The 21,590-nt window shown below is 44.4% G+C and overlaps 1 protein-coding gene across 2 annotated transcripts in view; it reads right to left on the bottom strand.

Annotated features, from left to right (window-relative positions):
* The window catches only part of GSAP (gamma-secretase activating protein), a 725,614-nt gene that overhangs the window by 135,275 nt on the left and 568,749 nt on the right, over positions 1-21,590 (bottom strand). For both annotated transcript variants that reach the window (XR_013608568.1, XM_078679324.1), the window contains exons 24-25: positions 20,582-20,677; positions 5,042-5,112 (exon numbers count right to left, since the gene is read on the bottom strand). Coding sequence is in view for 1 of the 2 variants with exons in the window: in XM_078679324.1 (XP_078535450.1) it covers positions 5,042-5,112; positions 20,582-20,677 (167 nt within the window). In the remaining variant the exon portion in view is untranslated. The remainder of the gene's footprint in view (positions 1-5,041; positions 5,113-20,581; positions 20,678-21,590) is intronic.

The following is a 21,590-nucleotide window of genomic DNA, read 5'->3' as shown; positions in this document are numbered from 1 at the left end:
AACCTTTCTCCGCTGCAGGGTTTCTATTGCTTTGCGTTTTCCCATGAAGGAGTAGAAGTAGCCATTCTAGTGAGCGCTAATGGTACACAGAATTTGCAGCTCCTTCGTGCTAAACTCAAAGGTTATGGACAAGTGGGGCAAACAAAATCCCAAACCCGTACTGCCAGCACCACTTTAGACCCGCAAAGGAAGCCCTAACCACAGAGGAAAACAGTCACAGATTTGGGCCGCTGACGGTAAGACACTATGGAGACAGAAACACTTACCCAGACATAGACCAGACCCCAGAATAAAGGATCAAGGGGTGGCACTACTCAGTCTCTTCCTGGCCTGACGGGGACGGCCCATGCGCGGCCCACACTGCAAGAGTGGGCCGCACTTAGGAGCAAAGGCAGCGGGTGTAAGTGCAGTGAGCACCTCCTGGTGCAATGCTGACTGGGCAATGGAGTTTCCCAGAGGCCCCAAACACCCTGGAAACGTCCAGCGCTGCGGGAGTGCACCAGCATTTAGGAGCACAGGCAGTGGGTGCAGTGAGTGCCTCCTAGCACGAAGCTGACTGGGCAATGGACTCCCCCAGTGGCTACAAACATGACAGAATTGGCCAGCACTGCGGGAAAGCGCATGCATGAGGCATAGTGAGTGCCTCCTGGCGTAATGCTGACTGGGTAATGGAGTCCCCAAGCGGTCCAAACACCACCGACTTGTAATCAACAGAAACCATTCAAAGAGGTCATAAGAGGCCCTTTGACTGGCATGAAGAATTTGTGGCAACTTTGTGATCTTTGGGTGCGATAGGCGGTGCGGATAGTTAGACACTGGTGAGGTTTATCGCAACTTAACATAATGGCACATTAGGGTTTGCACAATACTTACTGCGTCTTGATAGAAACCAGTATGTTATGTTATGTTATGTTATGTTAATTGATTTTTTGAGCGCACAGCTGCCCCAGCAAAGGGGCGTCCCGGCGCTGTATCTGAAAAGGTAACATAACTAACAGAATAGACAAGGTAGAAAAATGTTAATAAGACAGAGGAAAAAGATACGTTTTAATAACCTTCCTGAAAGCAAAAAGATCTTCTAAAGATCGAATATGCACAGGAAGCGCGTTCCAAAGCTTGGAGGCCAACACAGTAAAAGAACGGCCACCCAGTCTGCATCTCTGGAAGCGCGGAACAAGTGCTAAATTTTGACCTGCAGAGCGGAGGCTATGTGAAGGCGTGTACAGGGTCAGGAGATGCTGGAGGATGGGAGGGGTGTCGGTTTTAAGAATTTTAAACGCGAAACACAGAGTCTTAAACTCTATGCGTCTGATTACAGGCAGCCAGTGTAGTTTAGAAATTGTGCTGCGGGCAGAACAGAACCGTGGCAGGCCTACCAGAGCCCTGGCAGCCGCGTTCTGCACCCGTTGGAGTTGCAGGACCTCCGCCTGATTAGCACCTAGAAGCAGTGAACTCGCATAATCAAGCCTTGATGCAATGCTAGCTTGAATCACCAACTGGCGAGTGGAGGCATCGAAAAATTTGAGGATAGGCCTCAAACCACGAAGGATGCCGAAGCATGTAGATGCCACCTTCTTAGTATGACACGAGAAGGTAAGTTTGGAGTCCAGCCACACGCCAAGGTTTTTAAGTTCGGAGACCGGTTTAGGGGGGGGTCCCAGCTCGTTAGGCCACCAGCTCGCACCCCACAGATCAGGATGTTTCCCTAATACCATCACCTCGGTTTTGAGGGCGTTGAGCTGTAAACAATTGGTGGTAAGCCAGCCAGCAACAGCCCTCAAACCATCCGCAAAATTTGATGCCAATTGGTCAGAGTCCCCATTGAGAACCACTGCCAGCTGGGTATCATCGGCGTATGATACCATTGTGAGACCCCAACTCTTCGCAACCGCCGCCAACGGTTGGACGTATAGGTTGAAGAGAGTGGGGCTCAACGCCGATCCCTGTGGAACTCCTTGAGCGATGGCATGAGGTTTAGATCTGAACGGTGGCACTACTACCTGAAATGATCGTTCCGAGAGAAACGATTGGAACCAATCCAGCGCCTTGCCAGATATACCAGCCTCACCAAGCCTGCGGATAAGAATGGTGTGGGATACAGTGTCAAAGGCGGCACTGAGGTCTAATAAGACCAGTGCCGCCGTTTGACCTGCATCTAGTACAGAGCGGAGATACTCAACCATATATAGGAGTGCCGTCTCTGTACTGTGCCCAGATCTAAAACCATTCTGTGTAGGGTCCAGTAGGTGTGCAGAGGTCAGATGTTTCGTTAAGATGTTATTCACATGAGCCTCTGTGATCTTTGTCACCCATGGAAGGATGGAGATAGGTCGATAGCTCTCCGGCTTCACTGGATCCAGCCCCGGTTTCTTTATAATGGGCATAACACAGGCAGCTTTCCAGCTAGGTGGGACTAACCCGGTGGTAAGGGATTGATCCACCAGTTGTCGAATCGGTGGGAGGCAGATAGACGCCGAGTCCAAAAACTGGGCCGGTCTCAAAGGGTCATCCGGCGAACCAGACTTAACCTTGACCGCTAGGAGATTAAACTCCTGTTCCGATGGTATGGGAAGCGCAGCCAAGCACTGTGATGTACGCAATGTAAAAGTCGTACTGTCAGGATCAGCTTTGGGAAAAGAGCGATAGATGGTATTTACTTTCTCCACAAAAAAGCTAGCTAACAACTCACAGTGAGCAAGGGAGCAAATCTCCGTAATAGGAAGTCTGTTCGTCGTGAGCTCCTTTAAGACTTTAAAGACCAGTTTGGACGGATTGGAGCTCGCCTGGAACTCTCTAGCATAGTAGTCAGCCCGAGCCCGGCAGACAGCTCTATGATATATCTTTACCCTTGCCAGGTAGCAAACCTTTAGATCAGTGTCATAGTTCTTCCTCCATGCTCTTTCGGCTTGACGGCAGGTGGCTTTAATCCGCCTAAGTGCCTCCGAATACCAGGCGTTAGGCCGGGATTAGTGCATCAAGCGCTTGGACAATCCAGGTGCAAAAGATGTTGTACCCAGTTGCAACGTCATCCTTAAGAACCAGAGGAGTGGTGGCCAAAAGACTGTGGAAATCCTCCAATTTAAGCTTTTTCCAGGGACGCCTGAAAGATGTTTTAGCGGGCTTCCCGGTAGAGCGCGTTGCCATTGTAACATAGAGCTCAATGAGATGGTGAACGCTCCATGCCATAGGTCTAGGGGGAGAGACCTCACCAGTTGGAGATTGGTAAAAACCGGGTCAAGAATATGACCACCCTCATGGGTCGGGAGACGGACCAGTTGGGACAGCTGCACTGCTTCAAGATCATCCAGCAGGCTTCTAACCACTGGTAACTCCATGGCATCAAAATGTATGTTAAGATCGCCGTTGATGGTGATATTGGAGGAGGACAAAGACAGAGAGCTAACCAGCTCCGGAAGAGCTTTCCTAAAGGCACAGTCACTCCCTGGGGGGGCGATATATCAAAAGGCCTGATAATGTTTGTGTCTGACCAATGCTGATGGAAAAATGGGCACACTCAGCACCAATCAAGTCCATGGGCTTCCAGGTACAAGTGTGGCAAGTTTTAAAAGCCACAGCTATACCTCCTCCTCTCCCCTTGCGATTTAATGTGTGGATTGCGTAGCCCGGAGGAAGGGCCAAGTTGATAATAGCCACATCCTCATCGCCTAGCCAGGTCTCCGTCATAAAGAAGGCATCAGGGCCTTCTAACGAGATAAGCTCGTATATATCTCGGTAATGCTTCGGCAGGGACCTGACATTATGGTGCCAGAATTTAATGGCACTGGGGGGAGGAAGTATCTTATTCCGATGTAGTGGGACCTGGCTGGGGGCCATCAACGGTGCTGTTAGTTCCCACCGGCCACATGGGCAGGTATAGGGACCACACAAGGGATGCTGCACTGTATGAAAACAACTCTTGAGTTCATGTTTCTTCAGTAAGTACAGTACTTATTTTAAATGTTTTCTAGGCAGGTTTTGAGGCCTCAAATTTGGAGGAAAGGGGTCTCTGTTGAAATTGTATAATGCACAAAGCAAAGAGAAGAGGGGGGCTAGGAGCGAGCAAAAGTCCAGTTAAATCCGGTCAGGGGAACCACAACATTAAAATAGTTTCTTGGTATCTCCTAGAGAGTTTTAACCTCTTACTTTTGACCACCCCAAACATCCATCACGCCCTCACACACATACCCTTTCATTATACGTCAAAAACAAAAAACAGATCATTATGCTAAGAACCTAACAAAAATTCTCTCCAGCATTTTCTGAACCAGTCCTTGCCGACTCATCACCCCATTCTGACTCATGAAATAACAATTAGCCACTTTCTTCACCATAGCTCTAGTCCTCCTTTTTCCTCACCTCATCTACTGAAAATAAATCACTCTCCAATCTTCCAATTCCCTCATCCACCTTCTCTGATCTTTTTGCTCAGCAAATCCTTAAAACCTTCTACTAAATTAATCTCATCAACTTCACTCCCAGTTTAACTTCGCACTATGGTCTGATATTTTCAGACCTCCTTTAAATTTACTGTGGTTCAATTTCACACTCTGAAAACCCCTGAAAGAACTATCCTGCCGCTCCATAGGCTTCCCTGTTTCTCATTGCTTGTTCATTCTCTTTAATGATGTATCTTCAGCATTTGTGACCAGGATTTCACGTCCAACATATATGACAACCCACTTCCATCTAGGTTCTGTAGGAACAGTGTACAGCATAGCTGAATTTGATGAAGTTTCCATTTTTAACCAATTGACCCACTCCAAAGGACTACACCTAAATCATTACCTCTATGGTGCAATATATACTATGGACCACAGCATACAAGCCTAGCACAATCTGCGTACAGGTGTGTACAGGTGTGTAACCATCACGGCTGCCACCCCTCTATGAGCTGGAGCACTCAAAAGCTCAATGTTTTTTCCCTCTGCTTCTCCTTTACACTACCTCCATTACTTGGATTCTAATACCACCCCTTTGCAGAGGTGATCCAAATAGTTACATCGATCACTGTTCACACCAATTTGATAGTATAGCTACTTACAAGGAGAAAACAGAAGAATTAAGACTGTATTTCTTCCAAGCTGTTTCCAGAATCAAAGAAATTTGTTCTAGCTGAAAACAAAAAAGAAAGATATCAGTCGAATAGTTTGAGATAATTTATTATTTTAAGTGTTTATTCTAGCACAGCATAGGTTAGTGAAATAAGCATATCTGCAGAATTTACCATGATTCTAAGGTTAATAAATTGAATATCAAACACAAAATATTCTTATTAGAGAACAAAACCATATTGTTCTCAGCATTTGCAAGCAGAATCCCAATTTTTTTATATTTGTAATTCTAGGAACAATACTTTCCTCTAAAATATTACTTGAGGTAATTATGTTTTACTCTCGGGAAACGGACACAATGATAGCTCAGTAAGTTAAGCATTCACAGCTTAGTTATACACATAAAAATTACAGTACGGCTGACTCAGCCCTTTATCTTTAGAGGTGGATAAATATGTACCTTTTAGTTGGCTAATAACAATGGTTATATACAGTTCAAGGAAACAGTATGAAATGTATTAGCAAATGCACAAAACAAGTTATTTTTTATGATGTTAATTCAAAATGATAAACGTGATTAACTAAAGACATATGGCTAGCTGGCGAACGATTCGTAAAACAATGAATGTATGTAAAAGAACATGTATACCATGCAACACGACCCAGCCCCACCCCTTTCCCAAAATTACAGTACAAGCTACAACTTAGAAAAGCCTGAAGACAAGCTCTCTCATGCCATGCCTACCACGTCCAACCCTATCCCGCAAACCGGCGTATTTACTCATTGACATCATGTCTTGTGGGATGGAAAAGTTCAAGCACTATTTATTTCCATGAAGTCTGCCCATGCCTGCCACACCTTCATGTGTTTCAGAGGACAGCTTTGTACACTGCCACTTCCAGGCCCATGCAATAGTTCATACCATTACTCCATACTCCACACCTTCTTTTTAACATTAGAATAATAATGCAAAACATAAGAACATGCATGTGTATTTCGTAAACATGAAACTGCCCCCTTCACATGTCTAGAGAATGTTTTGACTGGCAGTCCAACATAAAGCTCCGTCACCAATCATTTAAGTATCTAGGGATATGGGTGACTATACTCCCTGAACTTAGCTGGGCTCTCAATGTTACTCCCCTGGTGAAAAGGGCTAAGGCTGACCTTCAGAAATGGCAAGCATTGCCTCTGAGCCCCATGGGGAGAGTCGCACTTTTCAAAATGATGATTCTCCCCAGATTCCTTTATATGCTTCAAAACACCCCCCTCAACTTCCCACCTGGTTCCGGGACCTTGACAGCATGGCTTCTAAGTTGCTCTGGGGGAAGGGGAGGGCCCGCTTGGCTCTGGGCATCTGCAGGATCCCTTCCTTCGATGGGGGCCTGGGGATGACCCATTTATATTTATACTAGCTGGCTACGAGTCTGCTATCTTTGCACGATCGGTTTAATTCAGGCTGGTCTGATCCGGCATATAGGCTGGAGCTCAGTGGGCTGGGATTGTCCAGTGTTCAGTCGATGCTGTATAGGGAGCCTATTCCGTCCCGTCTACCACAGGTGACGCGTTCTGTACTGCTGGCCTAGTGGACCGCGTTGAGACATACAAAGAGGACACACACATTGGCCTAATGCACGCCCCTGTGGCAGGGCACATGGCTCAGGGAGGTCAAGGGGCTGCAGGGTTTTCGGCCCTGGGACCTTACAGGTATTTCTCAATTGGGCGATGTATGGGTGGGCGATCATATGCGCTCTTTTCAAGACCTTCAAACTAGACACTCCCTACACCACTCGCAGTTTTATAAATAGCTACAGCTGAGCCATGCTGTTTAAGCGCACCTCACGACTGGTACACGGCTTCCTGACCATAGCCCTCCTGAGGCACAAATCATGCTGGGGGATCTGGAGAGGGGGGTATCTACTGGATGCTGATTAACAACACCCCAATATCCTTAGATCGGTTGCTGGTTCAATGGGAAGATTGGGTGGGCACCTTGGAGGAGGAGGACTGGCGTGACGCCCTTATGGTCCCCAGGACAGTTACCGCCTCCGCCAAACTGCGCATGGTACAACTTTATTTCTTACATGCCGCCTATCTGACCCCTGCGCGCCTGCATCGCTCAGGACTTCGCCAGACCCCCGCCTGTGCTAGATGCGGTCACAAACCTGTGGACTTTCTCCTTATGGTATGGGTCTGTCCATGCTTGGCGCAATTCTGGGGAGACATTGAGGAGGAACTCACCGAAGTATTGGGGTGGGATATCCCACACGACCCGAAACACGCGATCTTAGGCATCACAGAAGGACTAGATGGGTCCAGAAATTAAAACTGTTTTATACCACAGCAATGGTGGTGGCTAAAAGAGATATAGCGACCACATGGAAATGCCCTGACCCCCCCCAACATTGGGCGATGGCAGGCTGGGATCGACTAGTGCGCCACACAAGAAAAGACCATGTATGAGGCTCGTGGCTGTCCCAAGAAATACCATAGGGTCTGGGGGAAGTGGTTGGGGGGTACGGTTTAGCCTCGCCCGGGATACTCAAATGTATATCATTTTGAACTTGTACATCCTTGTCATATGGGCTGCTCAGAATATTGCATATATTCCTATGTTATCATGGTGTCGTGATGATTGGCTGATGCTTTTTGTGAAATTAATAAAAATGTGTTTATAAAAAAAACATGAAACTGCAAAGATTTATAAAGTACTCAATTTATTGGGAGAAAAAAAGGTATGAAGTCCACTGGCCATTGTGGGCAATTTATTGACTACTATGCATTGTTCTGACTATAATATAGAAGGCCAGATCATTTGTTTTAGCACCCCACCCCCCACATCTGAGTCAGTGCTGATAGGAGGATCAGCTCAGAGGATGGGGGTATGCAGAATCATACAATTTATAATCATGCATTAAAAGTAAGTGGTTCTTCTTTTGAATTCCGGATTGCTTTGGATTACTGTAGAACCAAGCATAAATATTTTAAAAGTGAGCTTTAAGAGGTTTCAGCCAAACACTCAGGGTGTGATAATGACACGTGGAAGTGCGGGCACCGTCGCACCAGCGGTCTCACTGCCTTATTACGATTTTCACAGTCGGACTGTCAAAGGACCGCTGCAACCGACGGGGACCCGTGATCCCTTGGTGATGTAGCAGTGTCAGGTCGCAAGGCTACTGCCGCCAAGCATATTACGAGTTTCCTGACCGCCTCACTTTTCTTGGCGGTGAGTCTTCCATTAAAAGTGCAGCGGTGAGGAAACAAAGGGGGCACAACAGGGCACCCTGTTGCCTTAGGGCCAGGTGATGCCAGCAGGGGGACACATGGTGTGACTTCCTGTCTGCATGCACCTTCTTTCCTCTATGGCAAGGACTTCCCAGTTCATGGTGTGCAGAAACGGACTTTGGCGCTCCCATTGCGGTGCCTTTTTAATAGGCACTGTCGTGGGAACACCAAAGGACCGCCTGCCAGATCCCCGGCGAATGTGGGGGGCCGTTGTAGAGATGAGGCAAGCTAATGCCCAGAGATGCTGAGTGTGACCCCTGGTTAGAGTAGGCACCGAGGCGAGAATTATCGAGTCCGCTGACCCTGGTCCACGACCCTGCCGCGTCGGGAATTGAACCCTGGTCCCGGGCCGTTCTCTGCTTCCGGGTCTGCCGCCTCTAACCAGTGAGCCACACCACTCCATCAGAATGTAATGGTATAGTTTTATAGGATCTTTATGGAGTTCTTTCTGCGATAACGTGTAAACAAAGTACAATTTACTTTCAAGATTTGGAAAGGTCTCCCTTTTCCTCTTGCAAAGTTGTTCAAGTACTGAAAAATGCAGAGAAAAATAACAGCGTTCATCTCCATTTACTTACGCAGTTTTATTACCACATGGCCATATCGAGCACCTCATTGGTCCATGATATATTGAATATAAATGTAGGCTGCACCGAACAAATTTCTACATGGTATAGGGCCAAGCCTAATCACCTGTTCCTGAGATGTTATTTCATTTTTTACTGCAAGATTTCTGATACAAATCTAAACAAAGCTGGAATACCTGGAAGCTTGGATCTGAAATTATAGTGGTGTCTAGAATACTGAGTAATGCTTCTTTTAAAAATGCTATTAAACAGCTAAAATCTCAAAGTACAAATCCAATAACAACATATATTTAGTCTCTGTAGCCATCACAAACAAAACTGTGATTGAGAATAGAAAAAGCTCCTACTAGGAGACATGCATCATGGTAGACAACACTTAAAAGACCTGGGGATCTGTGCAAGAGATTCCACTGCAAAATATGTCAACCATAAGCGACACAAAACAAACGCATTACACTTTGAGGAGTCAATCAGAACCACTACTAGGTAATTTTTAAAAACATTTTTTATTGGCTAGTTAGGACAAACCATATTATAAAAGTGCGCACAATTCTGAGAAGTGGGAATTCAAAGGGGAAAGGTTCCAATCAAGTTTACAGGGCAGTATCTCAGTTGTGCGTAAAGAGATAGACAAAATGGCAGATCATAAAGGCATGGGAACCAAGTCATGCAGTAGAACATGGCTTTGCTTCAAACACTGGTCAATCCTGTAACGTTCCCTGCATGTGCAAAATATTTTTTCAGGTAACCACGACTTTTACAGAGGGAATGTTCCTCAGTCATGTAGCAATCCATAATTTTCCTCCGTGATAGCACGGTTGACTCAATGTAATTTCCTGACTCCTGTCAAATACCTTTTGTGCCACCATCATTCCGAGCGATCAGAGGATCATTTTGTGTTTAGGAAGATCAATTTTCTCTTGGATGTCAAGCAATGCCAAAGTCAAGGTTAACTGTATTTAATATTGTAAGGCTCTAATTAGTTCTTCATGAACTGTTAAATAAAAGGTATTAAATCGAACTCTTCAGTAAAGCATGAGGAAAAAGTGCCTGGTTCCCATCAACATTTTAAGCATATAGGAGAAATCATTAAACCCATGGTCCACTGATAAAGGATAGCATTTAGTAGAAGTTATCTGAACATGGCTTGAATGGCAATCTTCTGTGGGTGCTCTATTCTGTACCATCAATCTGCTCTAATTCCTCAGTGCATTTCTCCTTCATTCCTTACACTTAGTCAGATAAGTTAATTATAGTTCTATATGTCATGAAGACTGCCTTTTCTTATATTGTCCCTTAAATCCTCTGCTTCTAGTGGAGCTTGATCCTTCACCATTGCCCAATCTTTGTAGGGCATCGCCAATACGAAGATCTCTATAGAGCGCAGTAGATATTTCCCAAATATATAGGAAAAGTGCATGTGTTTTGGCACCCATTGCTAGTCTATCATAGAAGGGGGTATTCTGCTAAGGGCGATTAGACCTACTCATTTACAACTATTGGGTGAGACACCCAATGATGCCCCGTCTGGTCTGGCAAAGCAATTCCTCCCTCATATGTCAAACTGACTAGTTTTATCAAGGCAATGAAGGGATGTTTAGAATCCCATAATAGTGCTCCTTGGAATATTAGAGGACTTCCGATATCCAGAATGGTGTGCTTTACATAACATATGAAACAAGTTACTCATATAATTTTAAAAAGTATACTCCTGCCCTACATCAACAGAGGGAGTTTACACTAACATGCTGCCTTATCTTTAAATCTCGTCAGTAAAGGGTACACTCATAAAACATACCATTTTATCCTCAACAAACTCTATTCCAAGATAACACAATCAACAATTCCTCACATTACTAGATGTATCTTCAGAGATGTTACCAGCCCAACCCTTCAGCTGTAAAGAATAGATTTATACCAGTTAATAGTGACACATGAAAGTGCTGTATTGAGCAAAAACTTCTAGCACACTGCGAGGGCAAAGTTTAGAGCAAGAGGGCATCCCTGCCTATTTCCTCTTCTCAAGGCAAATTTTCTGGATGAAAGAAGACTCACTCCAACTGTTGATGTTGGATTATTAGAAAGTTTGAGAAATCCATGATATAAGTTTGGGTAGGTGCCCTTTGTTCCAATGGCTGAAATTAGAAGTGCCACTTCTATTAAAGCAATGCTTTCTTTAAATTGAGGGACCATAAGGCATGAAGGTCTACCAGAGAGCCAGCACAGTACAGGCCATAATGAAGGAAGCCTAAGTTTAATCTGGCAACTCAGTTTGCTATGGAAGCATGGTAGCAGCCTATTCGCAATACTTTAGGCTATCATTTTTGTTTCTATATTAAGATATGAAATTGGGCTTTAGCCTTCACTTCCTTATTTAGCAACACAATTACTGCGTGATTCATATTGCTAACAGTTAGGGATTATATTCACTGAAAGACCTTTAAACAGTTCAATCAGTAACCAATTCGGGCCAAAAACCCTACTAGATTGTGGATGGCAGTCCTAATTCCATCTGGTGTCAATGCTTCTTTCAATATTGATCTATCAACATCTCAGACCTCTGAAATCTATTCAAGATTCACATCAGTTGCCCTTGATTGAGAGCAACAAATAGCCCTTCACAGCAATTCCTAAATTACACTGCTTCATTTGCTTCTTAATATGAACTGGGAACATAGAATCCACAGCTTCTTCCATCTATCTAGACCCATGCTGTTCCGTCAACCAAGCTATACATTTATTGCCTTTATTAACAGATTTGTATATTTGGCTCTTAACTCTGAGATAGTGAGCTTTCGCCGACCCGTGACTAACTCTTTATATTAATTCTTGAGCCAGTCTCAAGTCAAGAAGTTGTCAACAAGTGATGTCGCCCCTTTGCTTTCAACATCGAGATTTGTCTCAGCTCACAGAAGAATCATGGCGGCTGCTTCTTTTTAGAGGACATATGTGAAATGCCCTCAATGTGTAAGATTGTCTTGCATGTCTTACATGTCACTACCTTTAAAGCCACAGTACCTTCATTTTTTGCAATACATATTTGGTTCTCTGATTTAAGAGAATAACAAGATAAATACCAGTAAGTTCCTAAGCAGCTAGACCCGACATTTTGTTCCTATTACTATTCTCATCTCCCATAACTAATTACAATGGTGAAAAGAGTGAATCTATATCCATTGGACCAACAATCCAAGTGATCCTATCGACAGCAACTACTTGTCTGGCATCATTAGGTAATCTATCCTGGGTAGGATGCCATGTACACCAAATTGTAATCAATATTGTCCATCAAGTGCTATGGTGTTTCTTTAAACATTTTTAAGTACCATAATATTCATAAGGTTAGAGCTATGGAGCTTGTAGCAGACCTGGGCTGATCCCATTACCCACCCATCTGAGGGTCTATGATGTCTTAAAATCTCCTCCCATCACCAACAGGCCATCAGCGGCGTCTAGCAGCAAGGTGCCAATCACTGTCAAAATAGGTCTCTCAGTTTGGGGGTGGGAGAGGCAGGGGGATGGTTACACTGAATACAGTTGCAGATTCCATTTACCAAAAACCATTACATGGCCACCCCCACCACAATTATAGCAGCTTGCAAATGTATATTGCAACACCCATGAAGATTCTCGAGTAGACCATATGAGCCAATAAATGAAGTTTCTCCCTAAAATGTGATGTTACATTCTCACCAAATGAGTCTCCTGAAGCAACATCATGTCTTAGCTCAATGCCACCAGGACTAAGCTAATATTCACAGAAAAAAACTAGAATCCATGTATGAAAACTGTTTTTGCAATGACACATACATACCTGTATATGAGAAATTAAGAACCAAATGCTAGCTTGTCTTTCAACAAAGTCTCCCAGATATACATTATATACTTAAACCTTAACAGACTTGGTAACAAGTGCATACAGCAGCCTGGACAGAGGCAACCACAACACAATGCAGGTATAACTCTACAATGGTGAGAACAATATAAGGCCGACCAATAGAATAATATTAAAAGTAAAGTGAAAGATATGAGCTGCTAAGTAGAAGATAATAAATTCCCTCTGCAGGACAGTAAAATTGCCCTCAAGCAATCTAAAACCCAAATTAAGATTGGCAGATGCTTTATTAAACCCATACTAAGTCAGTGAAAACTAATCTCTACAATAAGCGTTTATAACCACCACACAGAAGAGCTTAAGGACTAGGATCTCTCAAAACAAATGCCTTATCTATACACTGCGGGCACTACTTTGATATTTTGAAGGTTTAAAACAATGCATGCATAATAGAAATTATCAAAAGTTTGGAATAACGGACATATGCAGAACAATGATCTCTACACCAGAAACTCTCTATAGATCGGGAGTGGCCAGACAATGACTTAAAATATCCATATAAGCTAGCTTTGTGTTTTAGTAGTTAAAAAACACTTGCGGTACAACTGCCATGGTTTAGAAAATATGTATTCAGTGTACAAACTACATGTTCTAAATAAGGCCAAGGTGTCATGGGTAGGCTTAAATACATTTAGTAGGTATTCACAAAAGTGTAATAGTGCCACGCTGTTTCGTGGGAAAGACAGGGAGCACACCAGAGATATTTCTGACCTTAATTTGCAGCCCTCCTCTATCAATACATATGTTATAATACGAAAGTAAAAAAAAAGCACAGAAAAATAAACACCTTTCAGAGTCTGGAACATTTTAAGTAAGTATTTACCACCGAGACTGTGTGCTGGTTGCCTACTCTTGTTTGGAATATAACCTTAACTCACCTCAATTGATCACCACTAGATTTCCCATTTAAGAGAATGCTGATCACATGCATCTTTTAGAGGAAATACCGACTTTTTCCTGACACAATTCTGATGTCCCAAATCTGAACCCACAGTCATCAACACTCAATTTAAAATACGATTGTGCCACAGAAGCAAGGGAGTTCTGCAATATGTGCAAAAAATTCAAGTGAGTGTGTACATGCAGTATCTGTTCTCTGCATGTAGACTACCCTGAGCTCGTGATGGCTCACTGTGCCCCCCGGAACCTGGTCTGGCAGATCGGGCTGGACTGTTCCTTCTAGAGAGGTACAGAGGCTGACTAGCATTGGCTGGTTCCTGTCTGAGGTGGTTTGGTGGCCACACAACGATGGACTAGATTTCAGGCAGTGGCGGCATTTATTTCAAATAGTCCACCCATCACTTTATGTTTCTTGTCAACATGTTTCGTGCCTCATACAGCCAATAAGGGGTCTATTGGCAATTCGTCAGGACCGAGGACAAAAAATATCTCACACTACTGCGAAACTGGTTCTCCAATAAGTACAGATAGTTTAAGTACAGATAGTTTAAGTAACCAGCCATGCTGTACATGACCGGGAGAGGGAGCCGGGCTAGGTTATGTTATGTTAATGGGGTTGCTTATATAGCGCACGGCTACTCCAAGGAGTGTCCCGGCACTTTCTGACCCACAGCTGAGAGAGGTGAAACAAAACAGAACAAATTACTGCTTATAAAGCCAAGTTTTCAAGGCCTTTCTAAAGGCAAGCAGATTGGAGGTACGACGAAGATCAACAGGAAGGGAGTTCCACAGTTTAGGGGCGAGATGTTTAAAGGAGCGTCCCCCTATCCTGACCCTCCTAATGGGAGGAACCGTTGCTAGGCCAAGACTTTCAGATCGGAGAGATCTAGGGGGTTTATAGAAAACAAGCCGTTTTTGAATGTACGAGGCCCCAACCGAATGAAGTGCCTTGTGGGCTAATGTGAGAGCCTTGAAAGTAATCCGCTTGTTGACAGGAAGCCAGTGAAGGGAGGAAAGCAGCTCTGATGCCCTGGCTTGCCGAGGTAGGCCGAAAATAGCCCTTGCTGCGGAGTTTTGTACTACCTGAAGTTTATGCAGGAGGTAATCCGGTAGACCCAGGTAGAGGACGTTTGAATAGTCAATCCTCGAGCAGATCAAAGCCGGTACTGTCAGTTTCTTGTGAACTAAAGGCAGGAGAGGAAGGAACTTTCGCAGCATTTTTAACATACCGAAACAGGTGCCGGTGAGACCAGATATCTGTGTTTTCAGCGAAAGGGTGTTGTCGATTTTAATCCCCAAGTTTTTAGCGACCACAGAGGAAGAGGAAGGTGGTGACATGCTCACCGGCCACCATTCCTGCCAAGGCGGATCTGCCTGACAGCCGAAGAAGAGCACCTCTGATTTATCAGGGTTGCACTTGAGGCTGCTTCGCTGAAACCAGTCGAAGACAGCCCCAAGGCAACCACGGATGCTCTCCCCGTCAAACTCCATGCCCTTCTTGCAGGTGAAGAGGAGCTGGGTGTCGTCAGCGTATGATATGATCTGGGCACCCATGGACTCCGCAAGTACCGCCAGAGGAGTCATGACGATGTTAAAGAGGGTCGGGCTCAGCACCGACCCTTGAGGGACTCCGACATCAATAGGCGGCACCTCTGCGGAGTACGGCGGGGCCCAGACCACTTGTCGACGACCCGTTAGGTAGGATTTTAGCCAGCTCAACACCGTCCCACGTAGACCAATCTCATGAAGTCTTCTCAAGAGGGCCTCATGCGGGACGGTGTCGAAGGCCGCCGACAAATCCAACATCACCAGCATAACTCTTCCACCTGCGTCGAGAACTTCCTTGATGGCTTCATTTACCTCCAATAGAGCGGTCTCAGTGCTCAAATTGGAGCGGAAACCAGATTGGGTAGAGTGGAGTAACCCATGGTCTTCCAAGAAGGAAGAAAGCACAGAATGAACGTGCTTCTCGACGATCTTAGCTAAACTGGGCAAGAGCGATATGGGCCTGTAGTTAGCATGTATCTCTGGATCAAGGCCTGGTTTTTTTAGAAGGGGAACAACCATTGCCTCCTTCCAAGCTGGCGGAACAATGCCGCTAGACAAGGATAGGTTCAGGACGGGGTAGATCAGGAAATTTAAAATCTTAGCATTGCTAGCTAGGAAAGTCGCCGGACAGGGGTCAAGGGGAGAACCTGATTTAATCCTGAGTAAAAGATCCAGAGAAGTAGACTCCGATAAAGGTGGAAACTCCGATAAAGTAGGGCATGTGTCAGATGGAGAAGACATCAGATTGGAATCCATCAGAGATACATTGGGGGCAGCTGGAAAAAAGGGTTCTTGGATCAGTTTGATTTTCGTATTAAAAAAGATGGCCAGCTCCTTAACCCAAGGTTCGGAGAACTTATGCTGGACTGAACAGGATTTGGGAGACACAAACTCTTTGACGATGGTAAAAATTTCTTTACAGGAGTTTGACGCAGATTCAATTCTATTGGTGAAATAATTCTTTTTGGCCTCCAGAATAGCAGCGTGATAAGATTTGATCAATCGTTTGTAAGCAGACTTAGCTTCTTGATCGTACTGTTTCCGCCAGAGTCTTTCAGCTAACTTACAGTTACGCCGAGCAAGAGCAAGTGACTTGGAAAACCAGGGGGCCGAACTACGCCTGCTAGAAGAGCGAGGCGTAGAAAGAGGGGCAAGATCATCAAGCCTTTCGAGCAGCCATTTCTGAAAAGTTTCAAGGTCCCTCTCCAGATGGCCGAATAGGGCACAGGGATGTTCTTGATACGCTTGAGCCAAACTCTCAGGAGTAATTTTATGAAAGGGTCAACTGGGGTGCCTAAGTTGGTCTGAGTTAATACAGGAAGCTTTACTTCTACCTTGAATGAGAAAGCTGATCAAAGAGTGGTCCGACCATAAAACAGGTATGGGGCGGGACATAATAAGGGGAGAGGTGGAGAATACTTGGTCAAGAGTGTGACCCTTATCATGAGTTGCACTAGAGATGTAAGGGGTTAGGCCGAGAGGAACAGTGATGTCCATGATTTTAATAGCTTCACTGTCCGACTCGACATCCATGTGGATATTAAAATCCCCAAGCATTATACAGTGTTCCACCTTTAAGCATAGAGTAGTGATAGCTGATTGAAGCTCATCAAAGAAGGAACCCCGCAGACCAGGAGGTCTGTAGACTAGGAGCCCTGAGAATGATTGGTGCGGGGAAAGTGCAATGGAAAAGGCGAGGGATTCGCAGCCAGAAATGGGCGAGGATGGAATAATTATACAAGCAAAGGATCTTTGAACTACAAGTGCCACACCTCCACCTTTACCAAGTGCCCTATCCTGTCTATAGACTATATAGTCGGGTGGAATGGCTGCCGCGATATCGGGGTTAGAGGACTCATTCAGCCAAGTTTCAGTAAGCATAAGACAGAGTGGTTTCTCAACAGTCAGTAGCTCAAAAATGTCCACGGCGTGCCTATGTAATGAGCGGGTGTTAAGCAATAAGCACTTAAAGTTAATAACGGGGAGTACGTGGGGTTCCTCAGAAGCCCTATATGTGTTAGGATACCAACCACAACCAGGACAGTGGCATTTACCTTTATGGCGGCCTGGAAAAACCGACCGACAGGACGCAGAAGTAAGGTTAAAGGATAGTAGATCAGCTGCAGAATACGTAAGCCTAGGGCCAAACTCCTCCGCTGCGCCGTCCGCTGCCGTGTCGCGGACGGGCGCAGACGGGAAGGACTCTGGCACGACTCCGGCGCGGAGCCGGCACGCCCGCTGATCGCGTCCGCTGCGCGGAGTCATCCCAACCTGCTTATATGACGCTGAAATCGCGTCACGAACCACAACCCGACCCAAGATGGCCGCCAAAACCGGTGCTCTGCTCTCGGCGTCAACACTCGGCCGAGAGCAGGTCCGGAGCAAGAGGGGAGGGGGTGAGAAGGGGTCTGAGGCGCTACTGAGCGCAGGGGGTCACAACACACCAATTCAGTTCAGGTGTAGCCAAAGTGAAAAATACACAATTCAATTTTAAAAACGATTAAAATAGAAGGAAAGGCAAGAGACCTCCCGGCTTCCGCCTCAGGAGGGTGAAAAGTGCGTGCAAAATCAGAATTACCAGCACTCTCCCTCGCGTCCCTTTTATGACGCTGAAATCGCGTCACGAACCACAACCCGACCCAAGATGGCCGCCAAAACCGGTGCTCTGCTCTCGGCGTCAACACTCGGCCGAGAGCAGGTCCGGAGCAAGAGGGGAGGGGGTGAGAAGGGGTCTGAGGCGCTACTGAGCGCAGGGGGTCACAACACACCAATTCAGTTCAGGTGTAGCCAAAGTGAAAAATACACAATTCAATTTTAAAAACGATTAAAATAGAAGGAAAGGCAAGAGACCTCCCGGCTTCCGCCTCAGGAGGGTGAAAAGTGCGTGCAAAATCAGAATTGTTCTGATGGTGGAGAGGCATTCACCGCGCCAATGAGTTGTGATTGAGCGACATGCTCTGTAGCAATCCCGTATGACCTAGACCAACGTAAAAACGGGTCGGTACAATAAACAAGGTAGAGTCTTGCCTTGTGACGTACAGCACGAATGGTTACTTGAACTATCTGAAGACACCTTAGGGGCTGTATGAGGCAAGAAACAAGTTGACCACACAAGTTTGCAACACGAATGCTCTATAGGACCATTGCATCCCACATGAGCTACAGTGGCTTTATTTAGGTTAGTGAGCGCAACCAATGAAGTTTGGTCAAACCTAGCAGCACTAAATCTATTTTAATCACTCCTTACCCTACATTACTTATCACAGCTCACATACCCTCCTTCAGCAAACGGCCTAATTAAAAGATCTCTGGCGAAGAGCCCCTTCGCGGGTGCTCGTCGGGCATTGCAGCGCTGGGCAGACAAGGAGCACGGCCAGATGATAAAGCATGACACCTTTCGGGGTGCGTGAGGCTGCTTACTGCAACTGTAGGATATCTCACTGACCTGACAACCCTTCCTTCTTCCAGGAACTGCACACCCTTGCATTCAAACTTCGAAAGCTGGTGCAATGGTTATTTTTATTATTGCAAGTATATGCCATATAATAAAAATATAAAAAATTGAGCCACCTAAACGTGGTAGCTTACAGCCTGATTCATCAAGCTAAATTGCACTCGCAAAGGGCAAGATTCTCAGAATCTTGCCTTTTGCGAGTGCAATTTTTGCATTTGGGATTCATCATCCCAAATGCAAAAATCGCTATTTAAGAATTCGCATATTTGCGAGGAATTGGATTTAAGGAATCTCTAATAGAGATTCCTTAAATGCAATTCATCAACCAATTAGAAATTGCGAAATTACAATATTTGGTCGCAATTTACCACCAAGTCTGACTTGGTGGTAAATTGCGAAAATAGTGTAAAAAGCACTTAAGTACATTTTTTTCTTTTGCATGTTACACACACACATGTCCTTTGGACATGTGTGTGCGCAACACCTGTTCAAATGTGCATTTAAGGGGTGCTACAGGGTGTCCTTTGGACACCCCTGGCACCCTTAAAATCGCTATCTTATTTGCGAGTAGCAAATTGCTACTCGCAAATAAGGGATACTCCCCATTCATTCCTATGGGCCTTTTGGCCCATAGGAATGAATGGGGAGTTATTCCTTATTTGCGAGTAGCAATTTGCTACTCGCAAATAAGGAATGTGTAGGAATCGCTATTTATTTAGCAATTCCTACATGAATACCGTTTTGCGAGTCCTCAATAGCGAATCGCTATGATTCGCTATTAGGGGCTCGCAAAACGGCCCCTTGATGAATCAGGCTGTATATGCTTAAAATAAAAAGGTAAATAACATTTTTAATAATATTTTCACTGATGTGACTGTTTTACTACTAAAGTCTTTTAAAACACAAGCCTTTCGCTTGTGCCATGCATAATAATATTTGGAAGGCGAAAGGATTGACTTACCACCTAACCAAGCACTCAAATTGCAGAGCGTTAAATGACTTAATGAGAATTAAACACTTTAAAACAACAACAATGAAAAAAATACTGATGAAGCCAATAAGCCCGGTTTTGGCAAACCTGCAACGATTCTAATTTAAAAAACTTTTCTTTTTCTACAAAAATAGTGTAAACGTAGCAAGAAGTAAACATTCTACCTTCTAAAGGTGGCAAACAAATGTTAGCAAAAAAACAGCAAAACGCTATGGTTCACAAAAATAAATAACAAAATAAAGACATACAAGTCCGACAAGCACTGGAGTGTGTTACTTTGTATGTGGCTATGTTCAAGTCCATGTCCAAGAGCAAAATGCCATCACCCACAGCGAAGACAGCCAAAAGGTGAAGTGAGATCGCCCACTACCTCATGCGGTATAGTAGAGGGTGGAAGAAAAATTTGAATGACATTCAGACTAATGAATGAAGAGGGCTGACTGAAAGCTTCTCCATCTTACAACTAAAGTGGTCTGTAAGCTAGACATAAAAATGAGAAGGAAAATAAATCCCCAAAGGGCAGGCAAAATAAATAGCCGGCATTTACAATTAATATACAAAAATAATTAAATTACACTTTGTATCAGATTAGTCAGTGAAGAGAAATGAACTATTTTTCAGAGGGATGTGAACACTGCACAGGTTTTGTGCTGTTAGTGAAGGGAGCAAAAGTAGTCTGACCTATTACTCCATGCAGTATGCTGGGGTCGTAGGAGTCAAAATGTGAATGACAACTTAACAGAACAATCAATGAATTCAGTGAACAAAGGGTATCTACATGTGTGACTTCATTGGAAAACCAGTCTGGCGAGAAGCCAAATGCTTAGGTAAGACCTAAATAGGTAGAATCACTTAAACTAGACACTTACCAACGTTGACACATAGGTGATAACTATCCCGTCTATTTCATTCTTCCTTAAATGTTGCAGATTTTTCATAAGGTGAGCTTTTAATTTGACAACTATCTGCGAAAAGAATGTACTACATTATAAAATACATTATTGATTCTTTACATTATGATCGTCTTTATTACAATAAATAACAAAATGAAGTGAAGAAAGGCAATTGACAGATCTTCCAGATTGAAAATAAAACACGTTTAACTGCCTGTCTTGGGGGTGCTGTATATGTAACCTACCATTTCTCCTCCCCTGCCTTCCTAATACTAAGGCAATGCCTTTCAGAAGACAATCTGTGGAAACATATGTGGAAGTCTGCGGGAAGGTATGTGGAAATTTGCTCAATGTTTAGGACATTTTTGCAGCAAAAGTAGGAGTCATTAAAAAGTTCTGGAAAAACCTGAGAATGCAGAAAAAAATAACTGTTATTTGTCAACTTTATGCCAAAAATAATGGAAGGAAGCCAATTTCCTGCAGATCCGCTCAGAGACCAAATGCACTGCCTCTGCGGAGCACATAGTAGCTTAAACACCAATGTATGATTCTGAGAGCCTATATGAGGAAGCCTTGGGAACCACTACAGAACTGTATGAACATACACCCAATGCAAGATCACTTCAAGAAGGTTACCCTGAGCCACAAAAGGGAGAAGGGATACATTAGGACCCTGATAACATTATTTGGGTCTGTCACCAGTCTCATACATCAAAAGCACTAACGGCAAGCATTGCACCAAATGAGAGGTACAAAATGGCATTTGGAAAACAAAAAATAGTAAAATACGATCATGTACAACATAGCACCCCAAAAGTGCATTTGTAAAGCTCTAAAGTTCTCTTTCGGAAGAGAGTGTGTAAGGGAGACAGAAAGATGCATCTCTGGCCAGATGGATGTAACAGGCTGTGGAGAAGTGAGTGAAATGTACAGTGAACTACAGTATGGGAGCAAAGGCAGTGACACATGTTTATTAACAACATTT

The sequence above is a fragment of the Lissotriton helveticus genome, chromosome 1_1 (assembly GCF_964261635.1).
Source record: "Lissotriton helveticus chromosome 1_1, aLisHel1.1, whole genome shotgun sequence".
Taxonomy (NCBI): Eukaryota; Metazoa; Chordata; class Amphibia; order Caudata; family Salamandridae; genus Lissotriton; species Lissotriton helveticus.
Note: the sequence above shows the minus strand (reverse complement) of the source record. Positions and strands in the feature narration are given on the sequence as shown.